The 12,141-nt window shown below is 37.0% G+C and overlaps 1 protein-coding gene across 1 annotated transcript; it reads right to left on the reverse strand.

The window, feature by feature from the left end:
• Nucleotides 1-4,090: 4,090 nt before the first annotated feature.
• LOC115961425 lies at nt 4,091-5,059 on the reverse strand. The gene has a single exon (XM_031080409.1). The coding sequence runs from the start codon at nt 5,057-5,059 to the stop codon at nt 4,091-4,093; it is 969 nt and encodes a 322-aa protein (XP_030936269.1).
• Nucleotides 5,060-12,141: the final 7,082 nt, after the last annotated feature.

Genomic DNA, 12,141 nt, shown 5'->3' on the forward strand with positions numbered 1-12,141 from the left:
TTGGGGTCAAATTATGATTGAATTTACTTAGTTTCTTCATTCTTTTACGAGTTTTTTTTATTTATTTTTCATATGATATAATTAAATCTGTTTTTATTATATCCTAGCTGCATACTCGTATTAAATCTGCTTTTCAGACATTCTCCTTACTTAGTAAAATCATCGATCATAAATGTTACGATGCGTTTAAATGATCTCATAGTAACACTCTTTGCAGTCTGGACCCTTGAATCAGTGAGGAGCCAGAGATCGTGCACCCTAGTCCCATTGATGATTCAGTGCTGACGAAACAACCAAATCATTGATCAACCGACATTTGGAATGGCGAGGAAAAATATCTAGTTTTAACAACCGCTTTAATTTTTACGTTCTCTTTAAATTTTAGCAAGTTCTTTCAAAGTTCTAACAACCACTATAATTTTTATCGATTTGGCAGGACCCGGGTCTACTTGAGTGCCATGGTCACTCTAAGGAGATGGTAAAGATATCGATGTCAGACAATCGGGTGATAGACATTATCAAGTTGGTGGGGCTAGAAGGATTGTTTAGGGCCCCGTCCAGAGAGATAGATCATGGCCTAATATCGGCCCTAGTTGAGCGATGGTGGCCAGAGACTCATACGTTCCATCTTTCACATGGTGAGATGTCAATCATCCTACAAGATGTAGAGGTCATTTTGGGACTTCTTATAGATGGTGAGGTCTTGGTTGGGCCAACTGGTGGGGGGGATTGGAGCACTCTATTCGAGGAGTTGCTTGGTTTTGCAGTTTCGGCAAATGACAAAAAAACTTTGGTAGGGCAAAGAATTCTCATCAACCGCCTTGTTGAGCACATTGCAAAGCCATTGCCTCATGATGCAATGGAGATTCAGATACATCAGTATGCCCAGTGCTATATTTTAGCGCTACTAGGGGATAAGATTTTCATGGACAAGTCGGGAGATGGGGTGCATCTGATATTTTTGGAGTTCCTTGGAACCTTTGTGATCCGCCACAATATAGTTGGGGTAGTAGTTGCCTAGCATGGTTGTACAAAAAGTTGTGTCAGGCAAGCCATAAAGGTCATTCACAAATTGGTGGGGCGTTGCAATTGGTCCAGTATTGGGCATGGGCAAGGTTGCCATTCTTGTGCATGAAGATAGAGCCCCCACCTGGATGTGATTATGGTCCATGGCCAAAAGCTCCACTTGCATTTAAGTAAGTATTTTCATGATATTCAGTGTGTTATACAATATACTCTTGCTTCTTAGTAATTAAGTGGTATTATCTTATCTTATCTTATGTTATTCGCTCGTAACTGTAGGTGGGTGCGGAGTTTTTGAGGTGGAGTTTTCGTTATTTTATTCTCTCCTCAAATATTTTGAGTTTTAGTGTAGATTTTGTTTGAGCCTAGATCTTGGACTGTCTTTGATATTATGCCTGCACACTCAAAGTAATGGACCAAAAGGTAAGGTGACACTGGTGTAATGTCAGCCTAAGTTTCGTTTCTCCCATGCTTAAGTCAGTTTCACCAATGGGGTAACACTATACTTTGTGTGTGTATTTCACTCATATCAGCCATGGTTGGAGGAGTTCGGTATATATATTGAGTTGAGCAAGGATGACTAAATCATTTTTTGTTATTGAACTGGTGCCAATAAGCAAATCTTAGGAGTTATATAGGGAGATTCTCCCTTATTCTAGTGCCTTAGCTCAGGATTATAGTGATGGGAGGGAGTTTCTGAAGTCATTGCTTTTCATATCTGATACAGAGGTCATCCATTTGGGAATTCATATATGGATGATCTTTATCTAACCCATCAATAACCATTGTTCTAAAGTCATCTCATATATGGTCTCTGATTATCTCTATGATTACTATAGGAATCTCCTAAGATAATCAAGATGGTAATTCTTAAAAGAGGATTTGATCGAACTTAGAAAGTGTACATTGTTATTAAACTTATACCTTTTATTGATGTTAAAAATGGAAGAAAATTGAAGCCTCTTTGCGACATGGTTGTAAGTGGTGGTTGTGATAGTCATTATGGTTGCAGTCACAATATGCAATTTTCTCTCATTGCAACAGTAGAGGGATTTCACATACAACCGTTACATATAGTATTACCTCGTGATAGTAGTGGTGGTGAAAATGCATTACATGACGGTTAACATTCCAATACATTTAGTACACCCTGCATTCATTGTTTTGTGGAGTACTTTACAATTTTTATTTTTTTAATTTATAGAAACTAGCTTATCACTCCATACATATGTATGGATATATTTAAAAGATATATGATTATGTTTTTTTATGATTTATTTATATTGGAATTCATGTTTTCTACTCTAAATTAACTCATTTAGCACAAAAATTAAAAAATTTCGATTAGATGGAACACGTGCAGTAAAATTAATCTCTAATTGAAATCTAAATTTTACACTAAACTAACTGACTTGGTTCAAAAATTTAAAAATTTTGACGAAACTATTTAACAATTTTGTTGATTAAATTAGAGATTTTACAATATTTCTGTTGTTGGATTGGTAATATAGAAAGTCTGTCATTGTCGAATCCAGCTTTGTTGTTTTGATGCATTGTATTGGAGTTCCAAGCAACTTTTATGAGGTTACAAATTGTGCTTGATTCTTTCTTTTGCATTCTTCACCATTTAATGCATTACGTTCGAAACCATAGTTGTTATTTCATAGTTAAAAATTTCATAGTTGTGGTAAATGTTGACAATGGGGGCAGTTATAAACTAGCTCAATCTTCTCTATCCAATGTACCTGTTTGATATTAGACATAAGTACCTACATGTCTAATATCAAATTTTGTGATGTTTTTCTTTTTCGCTATAAAATTTCAATCATTAATAATAAAAATAAAAATAAAAAATAGGGTAAATTCGAAAGTTGGTTCCTATTTTTTATATCATGTGTCAACTTATGACATTCAACTTATAAAATCTATTTTGTTTTACAAATTTTCTCAAAAAAATTTTACTTAATGTGCTACCTTCTTTTCTATGTACAGCTGCCTTCTCCAGTGTTTTATTTTTATTTTCGAAAACATATACCCCACTATAAATAGCTCTAAGCAACCAAAAAAAAAAAATACATTAGCTAAGAAAAAAAAGCTCATATAAAAGCTCATATAAAATAAGTGTATGGAAAAAATAACTAAAAAAATTCCTAGTGGAACTCGAGTATATGAAACTCGAGTTCCATTAGGACTGAATTTTATGGGAGCTTAGCTTGCCTTCAAAAAAATAAAATAAAACAATGAAACTCGAGTTCCAAATATTGTACTCGAGTTCTAAAGCGGCGAGTACGCAGGCAGAGAGTTCAAAACTAATTACGGGGAATGCCACTCAAATGGAACTCAAGTCTTTGACACTCAAGTTCCTGTACATATATTTACAAAATTGCCACTCAAATGGAAATCGAGTCTTTAAGACTCAATTTCCACTAGAAACTTTTTTTACCCCTGCAGAAACAATGCATAGCTCCCTAATATTCACAACCAAGCATGATAACTTTCCAAAAGGCATTTCCCTGTATATCCACTGGAAACTTCCCCCCCCCCCCCCCTACATGTAGGCAAACCAAAAACATAAATGTAAACCACAAACACTCATTGAGAGGCAGAGAAGCTGAGAATGGAAATGCACTTAAATTACATCAAAAGGTGTTCTCAATAGGCACTATACTATAGAAACTGTTACGCTCTCTTCATAAACATAACTTTACAATGTAAATGCACTTAAATTACCACAAAAGGCATTCTCAATATATCAACATTCTAAACGTGTCCAACCACGCTTAATTTGCAGTTCTAATCGTACTACTCAAATCACAAACTTCAAACCGGTACATTGGATAGAGAATTATAAGTACATTCAGGAAAAACCAAAAAGTTAATTGTGCCGATACAATGTAGTCAATTTTCCTAAGATCGGCAGTCAGCACAACAAAAATGTCGTCCATGGAAGCATACCTGAAAAACGTAGACTAATCATGTTAGGAGACAAGTTAGTAAACATTAGGTAAACATCAAATGAACAACAATTATTTAACCGATCTAGAACTTTTTGCCATCTTTCACCTACCTAGTTTGGAACATGACCGCTTGTCGAAGCGCCACGGGACTGCGGACATTTTCTGCGGTTATGTTCGGAAGCATGACACAGTCCACATATCTGCTTAGGTTGACTCTCTATCAAATCTGCATCCTCCCTTCGCCTTCCCAATTCTCGATCCTTATTTCTCACTCTATCTATCTCATTCCTTATTCTTGACTTCACTGGTCGACCTTTGGCCTGCAACAATGCTGGATTAAGCAACCACTTTGGCCCTATGGAATCCCTCCACAATGACTCTAACTTAGGAAACGCAAATGCATGTGAATAAGTGTTAAAGGCATACTCCAAACTATAACATGGGTGAATATATGTGGTCGAATCAATTTTTAGCACATCACATACTCTAATTGCATGTGAACACGGGATCTTAATGTTTTGCCATTTCCCACAACTGCATGTTATTTCCAGTAACCGAACTTCATAACGGTGGTTTCCCCCTCCAGTGCTACACTTGTTGCTTGAAGTAAACACTTGATATATTGCATGTTCATTGCTAAATGCCTTGACATAGTGTTTCTCAAATTTACGCCTATTTTCCAACCACGTGGACATGGCATATGTACTCCATCTCTTACCCTCCAATAAATCATGAGTAATTTCTTTATGCCGGTCATAGAAATATGCAACAAGTTTGGACCAAGTGACCTCAACCATTGCGGCAATAGGAAGGCTCCATGCACCTTTCAGTACACCATTGAAGCACTCTGATATATTGGTTGTCATTTCCCTAAAATGTCTCCCACTATCATGTGACTGGGTCCACATATCCATAGACTCGCTCATTAGGTATGTGTATGGAAGATAATCTTTTTCCCTGCCATCCTTCCCCGTCACCTTCTTGTTCTTCCTAATGGCTTCAATTTCCACCTGCTTAATGGACTCCATTATGGTATCAAATTTAATTGTTTGGGTAGCATATCCCGCTTTCAACGCCATTGACTTTAGAGTCGAGTTATGAAAATGTGTGTTGAAGTTACTAGCCACATGTCGAAGGCAATATCTATGAAATACCCATGTTCTTCCACCTCTATCTTTAGGCCAGGTTCCAATGGCATTTTTGATACCAAGATGTTAGTCAGAAATTATGCAAATGCCTTCGTCAGGTATCACATCGCCAATCGAATCTCTGAGGCATTGTAAAAACCACCTCCAACTGAACCCTAACTCACAATCAACAACAGCAAAGGCGAGAGGGAATACCTTGTTGTTAGCTAATAGGACAAAAATGTATTGACTCATTTGGTAAAAATAATCAATTAATTAACCAACTGAATTAATTAGATTTAATTATATGCAATAAGCGTGGTAGCACAAACAAATCACCAGCTAAAGTAAATGCAGCAGAAAATAAATTTGACACAGGTGATTTGTTTACAAATGGGGAACACCATCGAGCTAAAACCCCATTCGGTGAATTTAAGGTTACTACTCCCGAAAATCCACTATTATCAAAACAAACAGTTATAAGTAAAAGAATCTCAGTACCTTATACCAACCAGCAGTTGAACCCTTACCCCAATACTCAATTGGACTTGTGATGTAGTAACAATCTCTCTATTTCAATGCACGGCTCCAAGTACATGACTAACCAATCGATGAAAGGATCCTAGTACGTGATTGACACGCCAACTTAAGAAAGATGTTGGTTGCAAAGTTTTTCAGTTCATCCATACGATAAAGATCAAGAAGCTCCTTGGTTACAAAACTCTTAGCATACAAAAAGTAGCAGCTTGTTCAAGAGAAAGATGAACTAGGGAAAATTGTCTCCGGTCACAATTTGAGTGAATAATCACTTTGCATCAAGTTGCATCATCTTAGACGGCCCTTAAAACAATCTTTATATATGTTTAGGGTTGTGAAAAAAGAAACCTTACACAAATAACTTGGATATGCATGAAATATAGATCTGGAAATCTGAATTTTGTAATTCTCGATAGATAGGTTATCTGTCGAGCTGCTATCGAGTATCGGGTTGAAGTTCCCCTTTAAACCTTGATAGATGCAATCTATCGAGTTATCTGTCGAGTTTTAAAATACAGCACTTCTTCAATTGTTTCTTGAACAAATTTGCATGGTTTTAACTCTTGACTTGGACAATATGTTGCTTAAAGACTTAAATCATTCTAGATCTACCCAATTACAAGTAAAGTGCGTTTTGTCAAAGGATTAGCCAATTCTACATGACATATGTTCTAACAAGTTCAACATATGTCCCGACAATCTCTCCCTTTGGCAATCTGTGACAAAACCACAACAAACAAATGAAGTATGAGAGAAGTCATAAATCACTAAACTCATAATCACTTGTTGGATACAATAAAATCTAATCCTAAAACAAACTCTTGAAAAACTTTACAAGAAGAGAGTTCATGGCATGATAGATTCTGACAACCTGTATTTCTGAAACATTTTAAAGAAAACTCATCTAGGCATCTTAGTGTGAAATATAAATAAAGATTGCATGCATAAGAAACATGTGTATAAATAGAGAAAAGAAACAACACATGGAGAGATAAGTGAAAAAAAAAATGATAACAACATCATCATATATATATATATATATATCAAAGACAAGTACAATGATTGCTATCACTAAGTGGTCACAAGACCGATGTACAAAAAGATAATGTATCCAAAAAGAAAAGAAAAGAAAAGATACATAAATCCTCACTACATCCCTCAGAAGATATAAACACTCCCCCTAACAAAAAAAGTCCTATACTAACTCTCCCCCTAAGTACATGACTATTCTCAACCCAAAACTACTCCCCCTTTTTGTCACGAATGACAAAGGGTAAGTCATTGAGAACCAGTCATCATGTCATCGATGGAAGAGGTAGCATCCTCATCCTCATCATCAGTGTCATCATCGCTGAGAGTGTCAAGACGAGCATCCATGTGCTCAAGCTAAGCCACGATGGCCTCAAGAGTCACACTACCACTCAAAGAAGAGGGAGCGGAGGTGGATGGAATGAAGGAGGCTGGAGGAGTCGCCATCTCGATCCATGGCCACTTCGATCGAAGCTGGGCCTTACTCCGTCAAACAGACGCTACATTCAAGGCACCCATGAAGGAGAAGTGAACAAACTCAATATAGGAGATAGAGGAGTGGTGAATGATCCTTGTGATAGCAGAAAGAATGATAAGCTTATCACAGGTCCCCGTATCCTTATAGACATCTATAAGGGAAAGAATGAAGTGAAAGGGAAAGTCTATAGTAAGGTCCTCAATGAGGGAAAGAAAAAAGCGAGCACGAGGCTCGGTAATGGAGTTATATTGAGACAAGGGATGGAGAACAAATGTCATTCCCATATTAAGGAACCTTGAACCCTTTGCAAAGCCCGAGTATAAGGTGTTTTGACGATCACCCCATGAAGAAGGTGTCTCACAAAAGAAAGATAGAAGTTCATCTTTGGACACAGTCCTCAAACATGGACATCCAAGGTAATTAGGATGTGATACCCTTGGAACAGGTAGCACTTCGGAGATAAGCTCCAGAGTAACTACTATACATGTACCTCGTACATGAGTAACAAACCGAGGTACACAAGAATCAAAACCATGCATATTGGAGTAGAACTTCTGTATGATCATGGAGGGACAACTCACGAGTATCCCACATAGAGATTCCCAACCCCACCTGTGATTGACAGTCAGTAAAGTAGTATCAGAAAAATCCAATAGAATCACGTGGCGTTCCAAATGAATGCCACGTTTGGAGAAGTTCTCCGAGAAGTCCTGACATGCCTTCTCAATCTGGAATCAGACATGAAGAGAAGTAGGATCAGAAGATGATGCCCCAGAACCAAAATGGTTCCAGGACGGAGTGGATTTGTGCTTGGATGCCATGCGTAGAGAGAGAGAGAGAGAGAGAGAGAGAAACAGAAAAACACCATCACAGAGAGTACCAAAAGAAGGAAATGTATGTGTGAAATGTACATAAGCATGTGACGTGTAAAGAAAATTACATCATGGATTCAACCCAATCCAATCCTAACAGCACACAAGTTTCAACATATAAACACACATCTATAATGCATGAAACATTGTGAAAATGCAAATGTAATGCAATGCATGAGCATATAACATCATATAAGAAAAACCCAACCCAAAAATTTCACAAAATACTCAACAATTTTCCAAAACCCCAAAAATTTTAAGAAAACCCAAAACCTAGGTCTAAATGTGTGAAATGCATGAAGAATGAAGGATTAAGGGAGCATACCAGAGGAGAAATGCTCAAACAAGGCCGAAATTAAAGTGGGTAAGAGGTTTTAAGTGAGAAGAGGGTGTTTGGGAGGTGAAAAGACAGTTTCTATCAAGAGAGAACGAGAGAAATAAGATCTTATTTTCGCGCTAAAGTTATTTATGGAAAACGCATCTCAATGGATCGAGGATCTATCGAGATTCTGTTGAGCACTAATTCTCAACAGATAAATCTGTCTAGGTGTTGTCGAGAATCTGTCGACGGCAAAAGCACCTTGATGGATCAAACAACTGTCGAGAAGCTATCGGCTAGACAAAACTTTCTCGATGGATCGAGAATCTGTTTAGAAGTTATTGAGACAAATTCTAAATAGCTCGATGGATCGTAATTGCGATAGAATCAGTCGAGAAAAGAAGTCCAAGGGTCCCGATAGATAGCTATCTATCGAGGATTTGTCGAGAAGCTGTCGAGCTTGATAAAAAGCAATTTTTCAAAGAGAGGAAAAATACAAAAAGATGAATGCAACCAAGCAAGCTACTCAACATAGATCAAAACAACATATTAAGCTTCAAATACATCTCTCAACAAAAAAAATGTAAAGCATTTATGATCCAATACTCACACACACACACTAAACAAGTCTAACCAATTTTATGTTTCAAAAACAAGCCATGACAATTTAGTGAGCATACATTAATACATGTATTCCTTGTGATGGCCAAATCACATTGTACCTGCACATGTATCAAAAGTAACAAAGAATTTGCATGTTGTGTGTGAAAACATCACAAGATTGCATAAATGTCTCATTTTATGACAATTTGAGATATGAGAAAATCAATTTAACTCACACACAATCAAAACTGCTTGATAGAGACTATCACCTTTGAGGTATATCCTATAACTCCCACATCCTATAATTCCCACATCTTCTAGAAACACGCTTGCAACCATATTCAAAATTATTTTGATTCATTTTGCTTTTAATTTTCTTTGCATATTTTTTTTTTCTTTTGAGTATATCATGCATGGGCATACAAGAGAGGGAAGAAATACTCAATTATGTTAAGCTTTAAACATCACAATTTTGCTATGTCGAAGCATACATATGTTTTTCATGATTGGCAGGCTTTAGTGGTGAGATGGTTATTTATGCCTTTCTCTTAGGATTTTTTAGTCCTTCCTGTTAAAAAGAGTGATATGAGTGTTAAGTACAAGAGATTACTTAATCTGACTCATCACAAACACGAGCCACAAAGCTCACTTGCTTAGTTGTGCATTAATATGCTCATTTAAGCTACAAAGGATACGAAGTTTAGAAAACTTTGTTTCAATGGCCATCCAAGGTACACAAGTACCGATGTACACAAAACACACTATTTTTGTATTTTTTCGATTTTTCAATTTTTTTTTTGTTTTTTATTTTTATGAAAACCAAAAACAAACAAACAAAAACATGTTAAACAAAGCATAGCATAAAACTAGACTAACTCAAGGAACAAGAGAGCAAAACACACAAGTAATGCATAAACAAAAAGAGGGAGAGATAGAAAAAATGACTAAATCACTTTAAGCATTTTTCCTTCCACACCTTGGAAGAACCTTTCCATTTGGCAAACCCTTGATCTAGTGGTGAGGGGGAAGAATTGAAACCGTTCAAGTTCGAAAGGAACATGAGGGCCTTAAGAAGATCTCCAAGTGGAGCAAAAAATTATGGAAATTGATTCTGGTTTCCAAATGAGATCATGTTGTTGCTCTGTTAAGTGGCTAACCACTTGTAGCAATTAGGACGAGTATGCCCTGTAGCTCTACAGTGGTGACAGAGATGCTACTTCTTCTATTTAGACTTTTGGTTATTTCCTATCTTAGTCCTAGGGTTTCTAGTCTCTTTCTTATTTAGTTTAAGGGGTGCTCTTAAGATAGATTTTCCCTTGTCTATGTTTTCACTAGCTAAAACAGTTTTAATATTATTGTTCTCAGAATGAACATTATTAGCAGGTGAGACAAACACAGTAGTATTAGAAGAAGCAATATTAGGAGAAAAGAAATCATAACCCAAACCGATTCTATGAGAAGCAAATTCTGAAGGCTAAGCATCTCATCAAGATTTGCACTGGAAGTCCTCTCCAATTGAGCTCTAACTTGAAACAACTCTACTTCAAGCTTCTTGGTCTTTTCAACCAAGAAATTGTTCTCGAACCACAAAACTCCAATGGTCTTATTAGCTTCATCAAATTTTATGGAGAGCTCTTCTCGATCAAGTTCCACTTCACTTAGCTTCTTGGTGGCCAACCTATACAAATTCTCATGCTTTTTAGAGACCTTGTACAACATTGCATAGGCTGTATGGATGTCACCATGTTCATACATTTTCTCAAATTTAGACTCCACCAAGTCCTCTTCTTCATCTACCTCTTCAACAATCCCCTCAGTAGGATTCACTATGGCAGTGAAGGCATTCAAGATTCCTTCATCATCACTATTATCTGACTCAGTGTCAGGTTCGGTGTCACTCAAGGTAGCAACAAGGGCCTTACTTTTCCCAACAGTCTTGAGATAAGTTGGACATTCTTGTTTCATATGTTCAAACCCTTGACATTCGAAGCATTTTGGTCCGGAGGGAATAGTGTACTAACCACAATCTTTAGCATCCTTATTTCCTCTGTCTTGGCTCTTGAACTGAGACAAACTGGACTGCTTACAATCTTTATAAAATCCTTTTGCATTGGCATTCTTCATGAACTTTTTGAACTACCTTGTAATGTAGGATTTCATCTTGGAATCTTCATCATCAGAAGATTCATCAGTATCACTGCTTTTGGCCTTCAATGCCATGCTCTTGCTCGATTTCCCGATCCTGGTCAAACCCAACTCATAGGTCTGCAAGTTGCCAACCGGCTCTGTAAAAGAAATTTTGTCAATGTCCTTTGACTCCTCAATGGCAGTGATCTTGGCATAAAATCTCTCCGGAAGAGATCTGAGCACCTTTCTTACAATCTTGGGTTCTAGAATGGTTTCCCCAAGATTAAATGCAGAGTTCACTATGTCCTTCAGCTTGGCATAGAACTCATCAAATGACTCATTCTCCTCCATCTTAATTTCTTCAAAACTCGTGGTAAGCCTTTGAAGGTTTGAATCATTGACAGCCTTAGCCCCTTCATAGGTTGTCTAGAGGATAGTCCATGCTTCCTTAGCAATTTCAGTAAAGGATATCTTCTTGAATTCCTCATTTGTGACCGCAGTGAATAACATGTTCAATGCTCTATTGTTGAAGTTCACCGCTTGATCTTGGCGTCATCCCAATCCGCCGACGCTTCCTTTGGCTTAGTCCAGCCAATTTCCAAAGCTTGCCACATCTTCTCATCTAAGGATTACAAGAAAGCTCTATGCGTACTTTCCAGTGTGCATAGTTAATGCCATCAAATAAAGGTATGATAACAAATTATCCTCTATCCATGACAAACAGGGGTCAATGGATCACACAACAAAGATTATCCCTAATCAGAGTGTGCCCACTCTGATACCACTTGATAGGCTAAAAATGTATTGACCCATTTGGTAAAAATAATCAATTAATTAACCAAGTGAATTAATTAGATTCATGGTAGCACAAATAAATCACCAATTAAAGTAAATGCAGCGGAAAATAAATTTGACATAGGTGATTTTTTTACGAATGGGAAAAACCACCGAGACAAAACCTCATCGGGTGAATTTAAGGTCACCACTCCCTAAAATCCACTATTATCAAAACAAGCAGTTACAAGTAAAAGAATCTCAGTACCTTATACCAACCTACAGTTGAAACCTT

The sequence above is a fragment of the Quercus lobata genome, chromosome 9 (assembly GCF_001633185.2).
Source record: "Quercus lobata isolate SW786 chromosome 9, ValleyOak3.0 Primary Assembly, whole genome shotgun sequence".
Classification (NCBI taxonomy): domain Eukaryota; kingdom Viridiplantae; phylum Streptophyta; class Magnoliopsida; order Fagales; family Fagaceae; genus Quercus; species Quercus lobata.